Source organism: Salvelinus namaycush, chromosome 6 (assembly GCF_016432855.1).
Source record: "Salvelinus namaycush isolate Seneca chromosome 6, SaNama_1.0, whole genome shotgun sequence".
In the NCBI taxonomy this organism is placed as follows: domain Eukaryota; kingdom Metazoa; phylum Chordata; class Actinopteri; order Salmoniformes; family Salmonidae; genus Salvelinus; species Salvelinus namaycush.
The window spans coordinates 3,010,920-3,030,605 of record NC_052312.1 but is presented as its reverse complement, the minus strand read 5'-3'; the positions used below and the strand labels follow the sequence as shown (position 1 = coordinate 3,030,605).

Genomic DNA, 19,686 nt, shown 5'->3' with positions numbered 1-19,686 from the left:
ATACGTGCGTATATAGACACTAGTTATAGTATTGTTGTCAGGAGGAGACAGTAGAGTGTATATAGACACTAGTTATAGTATTGTTGTCAGGAGGAGACAGTAGAGTGGTATATAGACACTAGTTATAGTATTGTTGTCAGGAGGAGCAGTAGAGTGGTTAATAGACACTAGTTATAGTATTGTTGTCAGAGGAGACAGTAGAGTGGTATATAGACACTAGTTATAGTATTGTTGTCAGTAGGAGACAGTAGAGTGGTATATAGACACTAGTTATAGTATGTTGTCAGGAGGAGACAGTAGAGTGGTATATAGACACTAGTTATAGTATTGTTGTCAGGAGGAGACAGTAGAGTGGTATATAGACAATAGTTATAGTATGTTGTCAGGAGGAGACAGTAGAGTGGTATATAGACACTAGTTATAGTATTGTTGTCAGGAGGAGACAGTAGAGTGGTATATAGACACTAGTTATAGTATTGTTGTCAGTAGGAGACAGTAGAGTGGTATATAGACACTAGTTATAGTATTGTTGTCAGGAGGGAGGAGACAGAGTTATCCACTATCCATAAACACTCAGTGGTTACTATATTGTTGCCTAGTTACCTTCATTCTGCATGATGTAATGAACAATCTGTCCCACGGTGTCGTTGTTGCCCTCGCTGTAGGTGTCGTTCAGCTCTGTAGAGAAACACACATTTACAAAAAAAAAGAGCTCAATAAAACACTGGAACACATTAGTCATCGTCGACATGAAAAGGCTTTCCCTAACATTCATCAGAAAGGCAAACATGCTACCAGAGATGAAAAGGTACCTGACCAGACAGATGTTTCATCATCATAGGGCATTTATGTAATACACTGTGGGTCTGTCACAACACACACAGTTAGGGCTGGGCGATATGGCCAAAATATCATATTGGATATCAAAATTGGACTGTAATTTGTTTTTGAATAATACAAGTTCTAAATTTGCTTTATGAGTAGTGAGTGATCCCTAGGGTGGCAACACATACATTAAGTGATTTTAAATGAGTCTTTATCCATTCTGATTGTTTTATACTGTTAAATTCAACCCAAAATCATTTTATCAATTTCTGCATTTCCTGCACTCATTTGAGATTATTTCCACACTGCCACATAGAGCTGCATAATATGGGCAAATAATCTAGGAGTTATTTTTAACCAAATGTTGCAATTGCGATTTGACTTGCGATTTAGAGCAAAACACTTCGGTGAACTGTTGGAATCATGGAAATAGAATGATTATTCTAAAATTAGAATATATTCGTAAAAATATATTAGAAAAGTGTGCACTTTGAATACAGTGCTTGACATGACAAGGAATGAAAATCCCAGGGACGAGTTAGTGTGAAGGGTAGGAACCAAAGTGTTGATAAGTGTTTTCTAGGGGACCCTATAATCTTTGGCTACATTTAATTCTCATAGCTACTTCATGTAGCTAACATATTTTGCTTTGTGTATTCCTCTTTGATTTAGAAGATACTGTGGAACAAACATGCTGATTTTAGGTCTATACCATCCTTGGTATTATAAGGCTGTATAGTGAATTACATTTATTAGCTAGCGATTAGCATTAGCAGCTAACAAGATTTAGGCCCAACTTGCTAAGAAAATAAACTAGCCATTTCCAAACTAGTGTAATTATAGAATGATGGTGGATTTACATTAAGAAGCAAAGTGAAAACGGCATTGTTGATGTCAGCAATGTTACAATGTTACCATGTTACCATGTAGACGGAATACAAGTGTTTCGTAGTTGAGGACCATCTAATGCGCTCTTTGAGAAACAGGGGGCGGGGCTAGGTCGGTGTGGAAAGTGGCATGCATATATATATATGAGAGAGCGCGCGAGAGACGTTACACACTGCGTATCACTTTTAACAAACCAAACATTCAAATACCGGTATAGAAAGTAAAGTAAAAACCCAAACCGGTCCGTGCATCAATACCGGTATATGGTAAAATGCGGTATACCGACCAGCCCTACACATGGTATATTAAGTTCCTCATATTTAGGACATTCCTTATAACACCATAGCAAGGCCAATTGGTATTGTTGTAGTAAACTGGAGCAGAAGTAACAGATGAGGGCTGTCTACACAACGCACACAGTGTACACACACACCTACACAGTAGATACACACTGTACACCTATGCATACACACACACCCCTCTCAAGAGCCATAACCTTCCTGTCCAACTGTTCCATGAGTCCGTGAGATATACATATCTGATACCTGAGGATAAGCCTTAGGATTGAATGGGGCTTAAAGGATAAATGACACTCTGGTAGATGGGCTACTAGCCTGTCTTTGTTTTGCGTGGAAGGTCTGTTGCCTGGGTGACCCAGTGGAAGGTCTGTTGCCTGGGTGACCCAGAGGAAGGTCTGTTGCCTGGGTGACCCAGAGGAAGGTCTGTTGCCTGGGTGACCCAGAGGAAGGTAATGTAGCACCTCGCATTATCGGCATATTCAACAGCATTTAAGTAATATATTACCTTCAGTGTTATCTTGTGATCAAGCCATCCATGTTTTGTGATTATTGCTGTCGTAAAAATATGATTAATAAATCTTGTGAGAAAGTGATAAGTGTAATACTAAAATCTAATTGAGTATGAAAAATGTAGGTTAAAAGATGGATAGTAAATTATGTGGTCTGTCATGCAGTCAAATTGTACAATATACAGCGTGTCCCACAAAATGTGTGTGTATACAGTTGAAGTCAGAAGTTTACATACACTTAGGATGGAGTCATTAAAACTCATTTTTCAACCACTCCACAAATGTCTTGTTAACAAACTATAGTTTTGGCAAGTCAGTTAGGGCATCTACTTTGCGCATGACACAAGTCATTTTTCCAATAATTGTTTATTTCACTGTATCACAATTCCAGTGGGTGAGAAGTTTACATACACTAAGTTGACTTTGTCTTTAAACAGCTTGGACAATTCCAGAAAATTATGTCATGGATTTAATCAAATCAAATGTTACTGGTCACATACACATGGTTAGCAGATGTTAATGTGAGTGTAGCGAAATGCCTGTTCCGACCATGTAGTAATATCTAACAAGTAATCTAACAATTTCACAACAACTACCTTTTACACACAAGTGTAAAGGAATTAATAAGAATATGTACATATAAATATATAGATGAGCGATGGCCGAACGGCATAGGCATGATGCAGCAGATGGTATAGAGTACAGTATAAACATATGAGATGAGTAGCGTATGTAAACATCATATAAAGTGACACATTTATTACATCCAATTGTTAATTATTAAAGTGGCTAGAGATTTGAGTCAGTATGTTGGCAGAAACCACTGAATGTTAGTGATGGCTGTTTAACAGTCTGATGGCCTTGAGATAGAAGCTGTTTTTCAGTCTCTCGGTCCCTGACTTGATGCACCTGTACTGACCTCGCCTTCTGGATGATAGCGGGGTGAACAGGCAGTGGCTCGGGTGGTTGTTGTCCTTGATGATCTTTATGGCCTTCCTGTGACATTGGGTGGTGTAGGTGTCCTGGATGGCAGGTAGTTTACCCCCGGTGATGCGTTGTGCAGACCTCACTACCCTCTGGAGAGCCTTACGGTTGTGGGCAGAGCAGTTGCCGTACCAGGCGGTGATACAGCCCGACAGGATGCTCTCGATTGTGCATCTGTAAAGGTTTGTGAGTGTTTTTGGTGACAACCAAACTTCTTCAGCCTCCTGAGGTTGAAGACGCACTGTTGCGCTGCTGCGCCTTCTTCACCACGCCGTCTGTGTGGGTGGACCATATCAGTTTGTCCGTGATGTGTACGCTGAGGAACTTAAAAACTTTCCACCTTCTCCACTACTGTCCCGTCGATGTGGATAGGGGGGTGCTCCCTCTGCTGTTTCCTGAAGTTCACGATCATCTCCTTTGTTTTGTTGACGTTGAGTGAAAGGTTATTTTCCTGACACCACACTCCGAGGGCCCTCACCTCCTCCCTGTAGGCCGTCTCGTTGTTGTTGGTAATCAAGCCTACCACTGTAGTGTCATCTAACAACATGGCTTTAGAAGCTTCTGATAGGCTAATTGACATCATTTGAGTCAATTGGAGGTGTACCTGTGGATGTATTTCAAGGCCTACCTTCAAACTCAGTGCCTCTGCTTGACATCACGGAAAAATCAGTCAAGACCTCAGAAAAATAAATTGTAGGCCTCCACAAGTCTGGTTCATCCTTGGGAGCAATTTCCAAACGCCTGAAGGTACCACGTTTATCTGTACAAACAATAGCACGCAAGTATAAACACCATGGGACTACGCAGCCGTCATACCGCTCAGGAAGGAGACGCGTTCTGTCTCCTAGAGAGGAACGTACTTTGGTGCGAAAAGTGCAAATCAATCCCAAAACAACAGCAAAGGACCTTGTAAAGATGCTGGAGGAAACAGGTACAAACGTATCTATATCCACAGTAAAACAAGTTCTATATCGACATAACCTGAAAGGCCGCTCAGCAAGGAGGAAGCCACTGCTTCAAAACCGCCATAAAAAAGCTAGAGTACGGTTTGCAACTGCACATGGGGACAAAGATTGTACTTTTTGGAGAAATGTCCTCTGGTCTGATGAAACAAAAATAGAGCTGTTTGGCCATAATGACCATCGTTACGTTTGGAGGAAAAAAGGGGGAGGCTTGCAAGCCAAAGAACACCATCCCAAACGTGAAGCACAGGGGTGGCAGCATCATGTGGGGGTCCTTTGCTGCAGGAGGGCCTGGTGCACTTCACAAAATAGATGGCGTCATGAGGAAGGAACATTATGTGGATATATTGAAGCAACATCTCCAGACAGTAGTCAGGAAGTTAAAGCTTGGTCGCAAATGGGTCTTCCAAATGGGCGTGGCAAAAAGCATACTTCCAAAGTTGTGGCAAAATGGCTTAAGGACAACAAAGTCAAGGTATTGGAGTGGTCATCACAAAGCCCTGACCTCAATCCCATAGAAAATTTGTGGGGTGAACTAAAAAAGCGTGTGCAAGCAAGGAGGCCTACAAACCTGACTCAGTTACACCAGCACTGTCAGGAGGAAAAATCACCCAACTTATTGTGGGAAGCTTGTGGAAGGCTACTCGAAACGTTTGACCCACGTTAAACAATTTAAAGACAATGCTACCAAATACTAATTGAGTATGTGAACTTCTGACCCACTGTGAATGTGATGAAAGAAATAAAAGCTGAAATAAATAATTCTCTACTATTCTGACATTTCACATTCGTTAAATAAAGTGGTGATCCAAGGAATTTTTACTAGGATTAAATGTCAGGAATTGTGAAAAACTGAGTTTAACTGTATTTGGCTAAGGTGTATGTAAACTTCCAACTTTGTGTGTGTGTGTGTGTATATATTTCATTCATTGCAGTTTATGTAAATTAAGTTTCCAAAACCTATTAAAAAAAAACTCAAACAACTTTTTTTTTACTCTCAAAGCCTAACTTACATAAACTACAATGAAAAACGGTGTCTTCAGTCTCAAAACGTACTGTTATTTTCCAGGCCATTTAAAATGTAGAGCTCGAGGTAATTTAATCCTCCAACCACCAGAGAGTGTCTGACGTTAGGGGGTGTCTGATGTTGGGGGGGGAATGAGCTATACTTCCTGTGTTCAAGATAAGACACTCAAGGTATATGTGTAACGGATGTGAAATGGCTAGCTAGTTAGCGGTGGTGCGCGCTAATAGCGTTTCAATCGGTTACGTCACTCGCTTTGAGGCCTTAAAGTAGCGGTTCCCCTTGCTCTGCAAGGGCCGCGGAGTGGTGTGGAGCGATGGGTAACGACGCTTCGTGGGTGTCAGTTGTTGATGTGTGCAGAAGGTCCCTGGTTCGCGCCCGGGTCGGGCGAGGGGACGGACTAAAGTTATACTGTTACATATGGACAGCTGCTACATCATTAAACAGTACACATTGCTGTGGCAGGTTCTGTTGAAACAGGGAGGTAGTTGCTAAACTTGTCCAATTGGAAGAACACAGATTTTGATTTCCCATTGCAAAAGGTTTTGCCACGTTGTGCGCAACTGAACAAAACCCAGCCCTTAGATTAAATGATTAACGTATATTATCAATATTTCACGCTGTGAAACACTTTAAAAAATTGCCTTTTCCTCCCCTAACCCATCTACAGTGACCCCCCTTTCCCCCCCATTCCCCTCTCCAGTAACCCTCCCCCATTCCCCTCTAAACCCATCTACAGTAAACCCCCCCCTTTCCTTCTCTAACCCTGGTTGACTCAGAATTGAACCAGGAAGTGGAGTGTAAAATAAACAGGGTTCTTTCCAACTCTTTTGTCTCTAAACAATGTGGAAGGGGTTGGGCCTGGAGGGACTAGAGGTTTCAGACAGTCCGTGGCTAAAATGTACATTTTGGTCCACCAGCCACTACTGTAGCAGGTAGATTTTAAAAAATGAATCTACCAGCCACTCAGATGTTTTCCCAGCCAAAATATTGTTTCACCATAATTGCATCAACAAAAAATATGAGCATGCTTGGTAATGTTTCTAAAACAAGAAGTATTAGTAGGAAGTAATATTGCTCAATTTCATAAAATGTTTTGTGACTCGAGTATTTTAACCATAATAGAGACGAGACAAAATGTTCTGCTGCCCCTTTAAGGGCGGGAGGTTACCGCGGTAACAGGGCCACTCGAGTTCTGTCACGTGTGTCTGAGAGATTTAGGATCTGACTAGGGCGTCTCTTCACTATCAAGTTGAAGCAGCAGACTCAAACTAACGTTGAAAAACCGAGCTTGTGAACAAAGCAATGCAAATGGACAAGAAACACTTTAGCGAAAGTCTCACTTTGTAGACGTTCGAGGAAACTTGATCAACGCCTCCAAAAAATGAATCTATATCGCGCGTCACTCAGTGCGCACAGATCCCCTGCCAAGCAGTGTTGCTGCGTAGGGTGGGTTATATACTTCGTCTTTCTTTGTGCAATTCGCAGCTATGGAACAAAACAGCAGAAATACTTTAATAACAGCTGCATGATTCTAACCCAAACATGTTCTCATACTTGACTTTTTTTAATTCGCGAATGTAATGCTCGCACTGTTGCAAATTGACCACCAGCCAATGGACATTCTTACCCGCCAATACCTAAATCTACCCGCAAGTAGCGGGTGTTGATGTTATGCCCTGCAGACAGCACAGTAAAGGCCCAACCTCGAATGGGAATGCCATAGTCCTGTTAGACAGAACCTCCCCATTCTGTAGGTTAGAGTGGAAAGAAAATTACCTTAACCCTTTACAAAGACTGCAGTCTCAACCTTCCTTTAGGAAAGACCGGGCATGCAGCTCTATGTCAATGGCTTTAGTAAGTGGTAGAGACCGAAAGAACAGGTGAGAGAGAGAGAACACTCATTCTTTCATACTAGCAGAGGCTGCTACACCCGATGTCACAGGAAGGCTAAAAAAGATCATCGAGGACAACCACCATGTGAGCCACTGTCTGTTCACCCCTTTACCATCCAGAAGGCGAGGTCAGTACAAGTGCATCACAAAGCTGGGACCGAGAGACTGAAAAACAGCTTCTATCTGAAGGCCATCAGACTGTTAAATAGCCATCACTAGCACAGAGGCTGCTGCCCTATATACACAGACTTGAAACCACTGGCCACTAATATTTGGAACATTAGTCACTTTTAATGTTGACATATTTTGCATTACTCATCTCATGTATATGCTGTATCTTAGTTTATGCTGCTCTGACATTTCTAGTCCAAATATTTATATATTCCATTCCTTTAGATTGTGTGTATTGTTAGATATTACTGCACTGTTGAAGCTAGAAACACAAGCATTCCTCTACACCCACAATGACATCTGCTAAACACGTGTATGTGACCAATGACATCTGCTAAACACGTGTATGTGACCAATGACATCTGCTAAACACGTGTATGTGACCAATGACATCTGCTAAACACGTGTATGTGACCAATAACATTAGATCGTCTTCTATGGAGCTCAGGTGTATTTCCCCTCCACGTGGTGGTGTTGTAACTCAGGAACCACACAATTCCAGAGCCTTAAAGTCTAAACTTGAGGTAGTGGTGAGGGTGCATACTTTTTCTCACTTTCATCGTCTCGGTCCACGCCAGGACATGTTGACGGGCTCCCGAGTTGCGCAGCGGTTCAAGGCACTGCATCTAAGTACTAGAGGCGTCACTACAGACATTGGTTCGATCCCGGGCTGTATCACAACCGGCCGTGATCGGGAGTCCCGTAAGGCGGCGCACAATTGGCCCAGCATCGTCCAGGGGAGGGCCGTCATTGTAAAATAATAATTTGTTCTTAACTGACTTGCCTAGTTAAATAAAAACATTTAAACATTGCACATTCACTTGGTTATACAAAGTACCATTCCTTCTCATATGCAGTCATACAGTAATAACACTGGAATGGTCCATTACTATTGGAGTAGGTGGGAGTATTGGCTTGATGACCCAGACCTCACTTCCATGCTCTAACTCGTAGTTCTATGACATGAATGATAGAATCCCCCCTCCACCTAATGGTATTGACCAGAGGAGTGAAGATTAAACCAGTGGCAGGAAACGTTGCCAGTTAACAGAATGACAACGTTCACAATTGTTGAGAAACTATTGCGACATCTTGATTATCTTTCGAGACAAACGAAACGCTCTGTACCGTATATCTTGGTCGCTCAGGAAATCTAAAAACACTCAACAATAAGGTTCTATGTCGGAGTAGTGAAAGTGTTTACAAGGAACATCCAACCCGAATAGTCTTCACCAAGGTTTCTCCCAATAGACCTTGGGCCTTCAGTAGACCTAAGAGGCTTTAAAAATAAAATGAAAAAGGCACCCCGCCTCAATGCATAACTCCCTACTCAAGTCATGACTGACTACAGCAACAGCCAGAACAATAGCATAGAGAACCAAATTTGTCCGAAATGTCCCGTCAGTTAACAAGTGAAGAGTTATTGTGTACAGAGGAACATGACCCATTAAGTTTCAAATCCCGGTTGGCATATGAACCCCTAAATGAGAAAATATAAAATCTCTCACCTGTACACATCTCCAGTTCCTTCTTTTCCGCCTCTGCTACCCGGGCCGCCTCCTCATCCTCAGCTTCGGTGGTGCAGCGGTAACCCTTCCTCTTCAGGACGTGACACACCAAGACCCCCAGGAGACCCAGGAGGAAGAAGACCGGCACCAGGACGAAGGCTATGTATTCTGGGTTCACATGGTCGTCTCCTGCACGGCTGCCTCCCCCCGCTGTCTGACCCGCTAGAAAGCAGACAGGGGGAGGACAGGTGGTAGATGGAAGGGAGAGATTGAAAAAGGGGATATGGATAGAGGTGATGAGAGAGAGAAAAAGGGTGGGATGAGAGAAAAATGTGAGGAGATTATGATGGTTCAATGTGGGCCCAGTGAGTGTGAGAGAGTATGTCTTGGTAAATAAGAGTAGCCATTTACTCTATGGATGTCCCTGAAAGTTGAATATCATAAGCCCTGGTCTCTACATAGTGACACAGCTAAGGAATACGCCACACACACGCCTCAAACTATGTTCTAGGAGAAAACAATCATTGAGGAAACCCATAGTATCCTCATCAATTTGTCAGTTTTTCCATTCAGGAACAGTAACAATAAAACAATACCAGATTATATCAAAGTTGATCAGTTACTGAAAAGTGAGGAAGGGGGAACTCGAAATGGTACAGAGAGTACCCTTCCTAAAGTAGGTTTATGTCAAAAGGACAGTAACAATATAAAACCATACCAGATGAGAAGAAAAAGGGGGATAAGAGAAGGAAAGGAAGATGGAAAAATAAGACATTTAAATATTGACAAGAGATGAACAAAATGGATAATACATGTGTGGTAACCACAAGACACTCCATTAGTCATCATTCAATTTACTACCTAGTCACCACTGATAACATGTCACATTTTGACTCATACTCTGAGTTGCACCAGATATTCCTACTAGTCAGCAAAGGGAGGATTTAAGCTCTAGTCAGAACTGAACTCAACGGTCACTCAAGTGATAATGAAAGTTGACAGTGCTTTCATGTTTCCTCGCTCGCTGGATAAAAAAAGTGCTGTCCCATATTTCTCTCCCCAGCGCGGCGGGCTTTCATGTCCGCCGACAGCCCTTTAATGGCCAAGAGAGGAGGGAGAAAGACAGAGACAGAATGTCAGTATCACCAGGGAGACTGCTGACTCCAAGGAGGCTGTAATCCCGGTAATTTTCCAGCTCTCCCTCCTCGTCTCTCGCTCCATTGTTCTTTCCCTCAACATACTCTCTCTGGGAAAGTTTTCATTGGAGAGAACGAGGGAAGCAGAAAGAGGGAGATCTGCAAGACACAGAGCAGGACTGTGGTGAAGGCAGTGTTTATCAGGCCAGTTGGTAGACTTGTTTATCAGGACAGTTGGTAGGCTTGTTTATCAGGTCTTTAAGGGCCGTTGATTGGACGGGGGCCGGCCATCCCTGTGCCATCAGGAATGGAGTGACACACACACACACACAGCAAGGTCTCTTTAGTTTGGGGAAATCTTTCCACTTCCTCTGTGACTGAGGCCAAAACCACAAGGTGCCCCCCCACAAAAACCTTTAGCTTGGTTCCATGTTCACAGAGCTGAAATAACTGGTGATTGTTTGGTCCCACATTCCTAGTGCGCAATGATTGTTTCAGATTATTTTGTGCCCAATAGAAATGAATGCTAAATAATGTATTGTGTCATTTTGGAGTCACTTTTATTGTAAATAAGAATAGAATATGTTTCTAAACATTTCTACCTTCATGTGAATGTTACCATAGTTACAGATAATCCTGAATTAATCATAAATAATGAGTGAGAAAGTTAGTGGGTCAAAGATCATACCCTTAAATCAAGGGTGTCAATTTCAGACCCCACTGTCACATATTCCTGACAGACTCTGGCTCACAGGAGGGAAAGATATGGGGGGGGGGGGGTCAAAGGTTACAGTGCGTATCTTCCCCCGTCTTCTCCTGACGTTTCCCACGTGAGACATTCCACCCAGTGCCACATGAAGCAGACAATCGGGTCATTGTGTTTCCTCCTGTGTGTATCCCGTCTGTGTGAGAGGGAGTGAGAGCGTGTCTAGTGACTGTGTGTGTGTGTGTGTGTGTGTGTTATGTGATGGTGTCTACATGTGACTGTACGATGTACAAACATACCACTCTCAGTGGGTGTGTATGTCTTTGTGTTTCTTCCCCCCCATTGTCCCTCTCCCCTGAAGCATGATGGATCTGACTGTGGTCTACTCTGAACACCACTGACCACTGTCTGACGAGTTCTTTCTCTCTGTTCTCCTTCATAGGATGTCAGTGGGCGGAGCTGCGAGGGTCGTCCGTGAAATGGGACACAAATACACCTCTTCCCCCCCCCCCCAATACAGAGGAGACTCTCCACGCAGGCATACTGTTGGTTGTTTGGTTGTGGCCTTTTGGGGGCGTCTTTGTGTTTTGTTTGTTCTGGCACTCACACTACATTGTTACCTGGATATAGTTAACAAATATATTTATTAAATAAAGTTATTTCTCCATCTCCGCGCTGTCTCCCTCTTTGTTACGGGCTACGAGCCGGTTCGTGACACATGCCTTAACCCGGGGTCACGACCCCCAATAGACCCTTAGAGTATCCATCTCAGTTATCTGCCAACAGATCCAGTGGGGGGGGGGGGGGGGTCAAGATATGGATGTCTGTCGTACCACATCAGAACCCAAAATATAAGCCTATTTTACTCCAATGTTTATTTACATATATTTTGTTGACAAACACTGTATAGCCTCAAAACCTAGTTACAACTATAATTTGTTATATCATGGATGGTCAGTCCTTGTGTAACGGATGTGAAATGGCTAGCTAGTTAGCGGGTACGCGCTAGTAGCATTTCAATCAGTTACGTCACTTGCTCTGAAACCTAGAAGTAGGGTTGCACCTTGCTCTGCAAGGGCCGCGGCCTTTGTGGAGCGATGGGTAACTATGCTTCGTGGGCGACCGTTGTTGATGTGTGCAGAGGGTCCCTGGTTCGCGCCCGAGGTCGGGGCGAGGGGACGACGTAAAGTTATACTGTTACATTGATGCTGTTGACCCGGATCACTGGTTGCTGCGGAAAAGGAGGAGGTTGAAAGGGGGGTGAGTGTAACGGATGTGAAATGGCTAGCTAGTTAGCGGGTACGCGCTAGTAGCATTTCAATCAGTTACGTCACTTGCTCTGAAACCTAGAAGTAGGGTTGCCCCTTGCTCTGCAAGGGCCGCGGCCTTTGTGGAGCGATGGGTAACTATGCTTCGTGGGCGACCGTTGTTGATGTGTGCAGAGGGTCCCTGGTTCGCGCCCGAGGTCGGGGCGAGGGGACGTACTAAAGTTATACTGTTACACTTGCATCCATATCGCGGTGTATTAATTTGAGAATGGTTACATTTCTCCTGCCCCATCCCTCACTTTACACATAAAATGGCTGATTGGATTAAACTACACACAATGAATGGACAGTTTAGGGGTGCATTTCAATAGTCTAAAGAGGCTTCCTCACCTCATCTCCTTTTAATATATTTTATGATAACATCTTACCTCCATCTAACATGTCATCCTTCTCTAACCTCCACAACAGCAGGTCCCAGAGCATCCATTTTCCCCCTCCTTCCCTTCCCTTCACTATATCCAGGTTCAATGTGGACCCAGTGAGTGTGAGAGAGTAGGTCTGGGTAAATAAGAGTAGCCATTTCCTCTATGGATGTCCCTGAAAGTTGAATATCTTAGGCCCTGTTCTCTACATAGTGACACAGCTAAGGAATACGCCGCCCCCACCCCCCACGTCTGAAACTATGTTGTAGGAGCATTCAGCCATTGAGGATACCCATAGTATCCTCATCAATTTGAACAATACCAGAATATATCAAAAGTTGATCGGTTAATTAAAAGCGAGGAAAAGGGGAACTTAAAATGGCACAGAGATCCAGTTCCTAAAGAAGGTTTATATCAAAAGGACCACGGAGCATGCGAGTCATTATTGTCCAGCGGGTGACATTCACTAAGACAGACATGTTGTAGGTGTATGGAACTATTTTTATTGTAGCTGTATGTCAACACAGGTGTCTGGGTAAGTCTACTGTTCAACGGGATCTAGAAGGCAAATGGAGCTTCCTGCTACGCGTCAAGTGGAACGGTTCCACTGAGGACAGATGAGAGGATGTGGTTGTCTTTCTTTTTTTCCATGAGGCTGTCCAACTACTTGTATTACATTTTAGACAAAGATAACTAGTCAAAGAATGTATTATCACTGCCTTATCACTGAACCAGAATCCTATAAATACCATTGGAGCATAATCAGGCTAGTCTGATGTCACAAAAGAACGTTAGGGAAAGTATCTGTTTTTAGATTAAGTTTGTGCCTAATTGTCCAGAGAGTTCCCTGAATTTCATGCATGTCAAAACTCTCTCCCTGTAACAGCCACTGCTAAACAGAACGGAGAGAGTTACGAGTGTCCTGCCAATTAGGAACAAGACTCAGCTGCTGTCTTTGATTCCCTTCTAGCTCCCGCCTACACAGAGCACCCAGGCAGAGGAACGGACAGACGGGGGATACACATCTTACAATCACGTGCATGTCTATGCTCCCGTGCTTATTTTAAAACCCATGTGTTGAATGTTTGTGTTTAATCAAACGAGGCTGAGGATTAAGTTTTGGCCTTTGTGAGCGACAGACAACAGCTGCATGGTCACAAAGCTGGGTTAGTCACGGAGGAGGATGAAGCAGAGCCTCATATCCTCAAAGGTCATATCCTATGTTATTGTACAGGAGGGCCTAAAGTTTAGAGCCAAAGCAGGAACTAAAGTCATGTGTTTTGAGGACTTCTTCTTGGCACGTCAATGGCATAATAACTCTGTCTTCCTCCACTCAAATGGAATTAATGCTTGTCGTTTCACATTGTAAATGATGGAAGCGTTTAAACCGGTTTGGGCATTAAATTTAAATGAATTAACCAGACAGCAGAAGTCATTCTGCCTGTGTATGCCTCATCTTCATACAGTAGGCCACATGTTTACACCTACACTCTTTACTGCCCATACCGCCTTTCAATTACAACAATACACATTTAGATTTGATAGGATAGGATTTGATAGGATAGGCCTATTGTAGCTGCAGTTTTACATTTTGCACAAGGTCACAACAGAAACACAGGGCTAGGCTAGGCAGCCTATGCAATGTGCCTCACAGGAAATTCAAAAACAACATAGCTGTTGGCAAAAGTATCCACTTTGGTGATGAAACTTTGCATCACTGTAGGCAGGCTGGTCTCAGACTAGACGTAACATAGTAGACGAAAACCCAGGGAGATTAAATGAGTATGATATGTTAGCATACCAATCGTACAATAAGACTAAAGGTTACTTGGTTGGTCAGGGTGGATGGGTGGGCATATAACAAACCAAAAGATTCAAACACACAATCTCATCATGGACAACTTCACCATTTTAGGTAATTAACTACCTACTACATTTTAACTACTTAACATGTTAGCTAACACTTCGCCTAACATATTGTATGAATTACAATTTGTAACATGGACATCCGTTAATTAATACATAAATGTAAAATGAAACTATATACACACACAAGTATGTGGACACCCCTTCAAATAAGTAGATTAGGCTATTTCAGCCACACCCATTGCTGACAGGTGTGTAAAAATCAAGCACACAGCCATGCAATCTCCATAGTCAAACATTGGCCTTACTGAAGAGCTCAGTGACTGATCAATGTGTCACCGTCATAGGATGCCACCTTTCCAACAAGGAAGTTTGTCATATTTCTTCCCTGCCTCGGTCAACTAAGTGCTGTTATTGAGAAGTGGAAAAGTCTAGTGGTAGGCCACACAAGCTCACAGAACCGGACCAACGAGTGCCAAAACGCATAAAAATTCTCTGTCCTCAGTTGCAACACTCACTACAGAGTTCTAAACTGCCTCTGGAAGCAACGTAAGCACAAAAATTGTCGTGTTAAGCACCTTAAGGAAATGGGTTTCTATGGCCGAGCAGCTGTACACCAGCCTAAGATCACCATGCGCAATGCAAAGAGTCAGCTTGAGTGGTATAAAGCTCACTGCCATTGGAACAGTGGAAACGCTTTGTCTAGAGTGATGTATCACAATTCACCATCTGGCAGTTTGACAGACAAATCTCGATTTGGCAGATGCCAGGAGAACGCGATCTGCCCCAATTCATAGTGCCAACTGTAAAGTTTGGAGGAGGAGGTATAACAGTCTGGGGCTGTTTCTATGGTTCTGCCTAGGCCCCTTAGTTCCAGTGAATGGAAATCTTAACACTACAGCATACAATGACATTCTAGATTCTGTGCTTCCAACTTTGGGGCAACAGTTTGGAGAAGGCCCTTGCCTGTTTCAGCATGACAATGCCCCCCTTGCACAAAGCGAGGTCCATACAGAAATGGTTTGCTGAGATCGATGTGGAAGAACTTGACTGGTCTGCACAGAGCCCTAACCTCAACCCCATCGAACACCTTTGGGATGAATTGGAAAGCCGACTGCGAGCCATGCCTAATCATCCAACATCAGTGCTCGACCTCCCTAATGCGCTTGTGGCTGAATGAAAGCAAGTCCTCGTAGCAATGTTCCAACATCTAGTGGAAAGCCTTCCTAGAAAAGTGGAATAGCAGCAAAGGGGGGGACCAACTCCATATTAATGCCCATGAGTTTGGAATGAGATGTTCAAAAAGCAGGTGTCCACATACTTTTGATCATGTAGTGTATCATACTTACTCGTAGGTCCCTGGTTTTCCTTTACTATGTTACCTGAGTCCCAAGTTGCTGTAGGCTATCCAATACCAGGTTGATGTAAAGCTACTCTGTTGCAACTAAACCGGATGTACACTAAACGATTTTGTCAACGATTTAGCTGTCCCTGACAAGTTTGAAACCAGAGACAAAAATCCCCTACTTGGGGCGCGCGGCCGTCACCGACGCTCGTTTAACGTGAGCGGGTAAAAGACGCAATCTGAGGGCTACCGATTTCGTCTTTGAGCAGTCCCTGACGTCCCGATATTTTCAAACATGTTTGATTTTATCATCACAAAATAACCACAATGATCTTTGTAGCGTACACTGTGCCACGAAAAGTTTTGAGAACGGTGATCTGCAATAGCCAATAGGAGAGCTCGCCACAGAAGCCAGTGAGATGACGTTGTTTGGCATCAGCCAGAATGTGTTGACTCTCCAGCCTGGAGCGATGTCTTCTAGTATAAGTTTTGTACTTGCTTTTAACCAAAGCAACACAACAACAAAAAAGTGTCAAATCGTTACAGTTCTTAAATGCACAAACGTTATTCAATTCAAAATGTTTGCTAGATTTTAACTGTATGGTACGCGTGGATGTCTGACTTTGTAAAGCTGCTTTGAGCCACAGCTCGTAACTACGCTAACATTTAATCAAATAATTGTTTTCCCGACGCAGTATGGTATCGAGAATCGTCTGTGAAGAATCTTGTAGTGTAACATCGTTTAGTGTGCGCGCTACAAAAAACAAAAAAAAATACTACCGGAGAGGCGGTCGTTTAATTTGAAAGGCTCAGCGATGTTAGGATTTTGAAAGTCGTGTAGTGTCCACCCAGCCGCACCTTACAGAAACCTCGACTATGAATTAATTATAAGTAGCCACGGTACATGGACATGACATTGATCTGTATCTTATGGTGGAACTTAATTTCTCTGCAAGTTCTCAAATCACAAGTTCACTGAGTCTGCATTGATTTAATTTAAGCAGGCGGATGCGAGAGTTGGTCCAAAACAGGAGGTAAATAAGTTGATAACTTACGTGGTACGACACTGTTCCCAGTTGAATTAGCCATGCTCAAAACTACTACTGCCCGGGTGTGTGTCGATGTTTTCGGCTTGTGGCAGCCTAGTTTGGACGCTGGCAACTACGACCAAGGTGGACTGGGTCTGTGGAGGGAGGGATATGGTCGTCACGACAGCCACAAACCCCGCCTATTTCTACAATTCTCTTACAATGTGATTTTAAACCTAACCTTAAATTAATATCAAAAAGCTATTTGTTGTTTTCATTCATTTTTACGATATTGTCAATGTTGACTTTGGCTGTGGTAATTAGTGGAAACCGAGGGAGGCGCGTTCATTTTTGACTTTTTTTCTGAATCGAGTTTGTATTTCCGAGTTCGTATCCGAGTTCGGGAGGAACCCCCTTTTCTTAAAGCTGTACCATACCTTCTAAACAAGCGCTACGTCTGTGCGAAAAACTGATCTGGAATCAGAAATAAAATGGGTATCAATTCCAGCTTAATTTTTTTTTTTTTTTAAATCAAATACAGTTTATATGCATTATTTTGGATAATAGTGGTAGGCCTACATCCAAATAGAATTGACCAATGTAATAGACTGTGGTTTATTAGCTTGTTAGGCTACCATATATTTTCCACAGTGAAAACTTTAAAAGGTTTTATATTATCTTAATCGTGTGCATTGTTTTTATGCCTCTTAATGTATTCCCCTTCGGTGGCAACCATCATTCAGGGCAAGTGCAGAGCCCCACCTGTTTTTGTTGTTGCCTGTTTTGCATGTTATTTTGGCATTAATACGTGTGACATATCACTTTGCAAACAATGTACCCCCAAAAATTATTCCGTTAATAAAGCTGCATCCATGGTCTCTTTTTTGCTTTTTTGAGTAACGCAGCTCCAAAATACAGGTGTTTCAGCCTAGCTTAGTGCTTTCTGTGGTGGTGGGGCAAGCCAGCGGGAAAAAAACGGAGTTTAGGGGTTGGCAATGTTCTCTAGTTGCGTCGTGATTGGCTCAGTTTCTGTCACTCAGGGGTCGCTACTTCACCGCAAAATCTACAAGGAGAGATCGAAAATTCAAGCCCATTGGATGCTGCCATAGAGTTACATTAGAAGTGCCAGGTCATTGGCCACAGATAAAATTATGTAATCACGTTATCTATACTGTAGATTTGATTGGACTGATCATGACAACATCATACTTTCGAAATCTTAGCTAGCAAGCTAGACAAGCAGTCATCATGAATCAAGTAGACAACCTACTGCCAAATCCTTTAAATTTCTTGTCATATGAAGAGATATTATTACACAACAAGTTTGAGATCCCAAATTCAACAATGAGTGGTTGGGAAGGAAACAGTGGCTAACTGGAACCGTTGCAAAGCAATCACTAGCCCGCTATTCAGTGGAGTGGGTGTGTGGTCCAAGTCTGGGTTTAAGGGTCTCTTTTCTGTCAAGACAGCATGGCTTCTGCCGCATTCAAAACAACTGGAAACTCAGAAATCTCAGACTTCAGAGAGTTCAAGACAACTGGGAACTCTGAAAAAAATGAGCTCCGACTCTGGGAAAATGTGTTTTGAACGGTCCTCCGACTCGGATTTCCAAGTCGGTAATTCGGGCCTCTTTCTAGAGCTACGACCTGAAGATCACTGACGTCATGATTCGACCTTGTTTTTTTTTCAGAGTTCCCAGTTGTCTTGAAAGTACCATAAAGCAAGAGAATGCCAGACTTTGATGACAAAGTTCGATGACAAAATTTACCCACAAGAAGGACCGCCGCGCCACCTTCCTGTACAAGTGAGCACAACAAGGGGAGTCCAAAAATGTATTGTACGCTGCTGCATAAATAATGTAATATGCCAGAGAGATATGTATACTGTAGCTAAGAAAGTAATATGTGTATGTTGTGTAATAAGCTGTTAGTAGCTCATGTGCCTCACTCTAATCATTTGATCCCTTTCCCCCTCATAACGTAGCCTACTGTTCTGACTTGGTGGTGCACATGTAGCCTATAGCCTGTTTTAGAGAAATGTCATCATTGAATATTGTAAGAGCTTTCATTGTCTGCTTATATGCCCCCTTTATTTATCCTACAGTTCTGACTTGGTGTACTGGGAGAATACTGTAAGAACGGCCCATGTTCTGAATTCTGTCGCTGTACATTTCAAAAGTGCTGAACAAATAGTTAGACTACGTCGGTCCTAGCTCGCTCATTGTCTTCATCTAAATTACGGACTGCCTCTCTTCTGCTCGTTGTCCCGTTATGCCATAGTTTATACATCTCAATTGTCAGTAGAAACCACATTTGTTTAAGCAAGTCAGCCATATCAGCTATGTTTTTTTTAAGTGCAGTAAATGAGGCTGAATGAGCTGTTTCGATGCCAGACAAGGCTCCCCTGATAGCCAGGTGTAGCAGTGGCAAGGTTTCACTTCATGGCGCCGAAAAGAAAGCTCTGCTGTTGGGACAGCTTTATATAGGCCGTAACAGTTTGTGGGCACCATTTGTCACCATTATAGTGCATTTGATGTATTGTTTAGTGTTGTGGCTTTGCTGGCATGCATCTAAAAAAGAAATGTTTTTGACCCACCAAGATTGACATGATAAAAATTGCCACTGCTCCCCTTATATGCCAATTATTTATTAATATGAAAATATCCTCTCCTTTTATTTATAATTCAGATTTCTGAAAGATATCTTCATAAATCTCTGGGAAATATTTCAAATGCATATGTGGCATTCCATGTGCCTAATATGGTATGATGTGCAGGAGCTTCTTTAAGTGTTTGCAAATTTAATGATGTGGGAAAAATGAATGGCTGAAAAACCATTGGAAGCATTTCTG

General features: G+C 42.8%; 1 protein-coding gene across 1 annotated transcript; it reads right to left on the bottom strand.

The window, feature by feature from the left end:
* Window positions 1-595: 595 nt before the first annotated feature.
* Window positions 596-17,150, bottom strand: LOC120049454 (RELT-like protein 1). Its single transcript, XM_038995719.1, has 3 exons — window positions 16,864-17,150; window positions 9,066-9,287; window positions 596-678 (listed from the first exon to the last, which is right to left on the bottom strand). The coding sequence occupies exons 1-3, from the start codon at window positions 16,895-16,897 to the stop codon at window positions 596-598; spliced, it is 339 nt and encodes a 112-aa protein (XP_038851647.1). The 5' UTR covers window positions 16,898-17,150.
* Between the last annotated feature and the right edge of the window lie 2,536 nt (window positions 17,151-19,686).

Excerpts from the sequence above, each read along its gene's own strand:
- LOC120049454 (XM_038995719.1), bottom strand. The coding sequence starts at position 16,897 with ATGGCTAATTCAACTGGGAACAGTGTCGTACCAC. Across the intron at positions 9,288-16,863 it reads TGGGAACAGTGTCGTACCAC|CGGGTCAGACAGCGGGGGGA; the intron begins GTAAGTTATCAA and ends TCTGCTTTCTAG. Across the intron at positions 679-9,065 it reads GGAACTGGAGATGTGTACAG|AGCTGAACGACACCTACAGC; the intron begins GTGAGAGATTTT and ends GTTTCTCTACAG.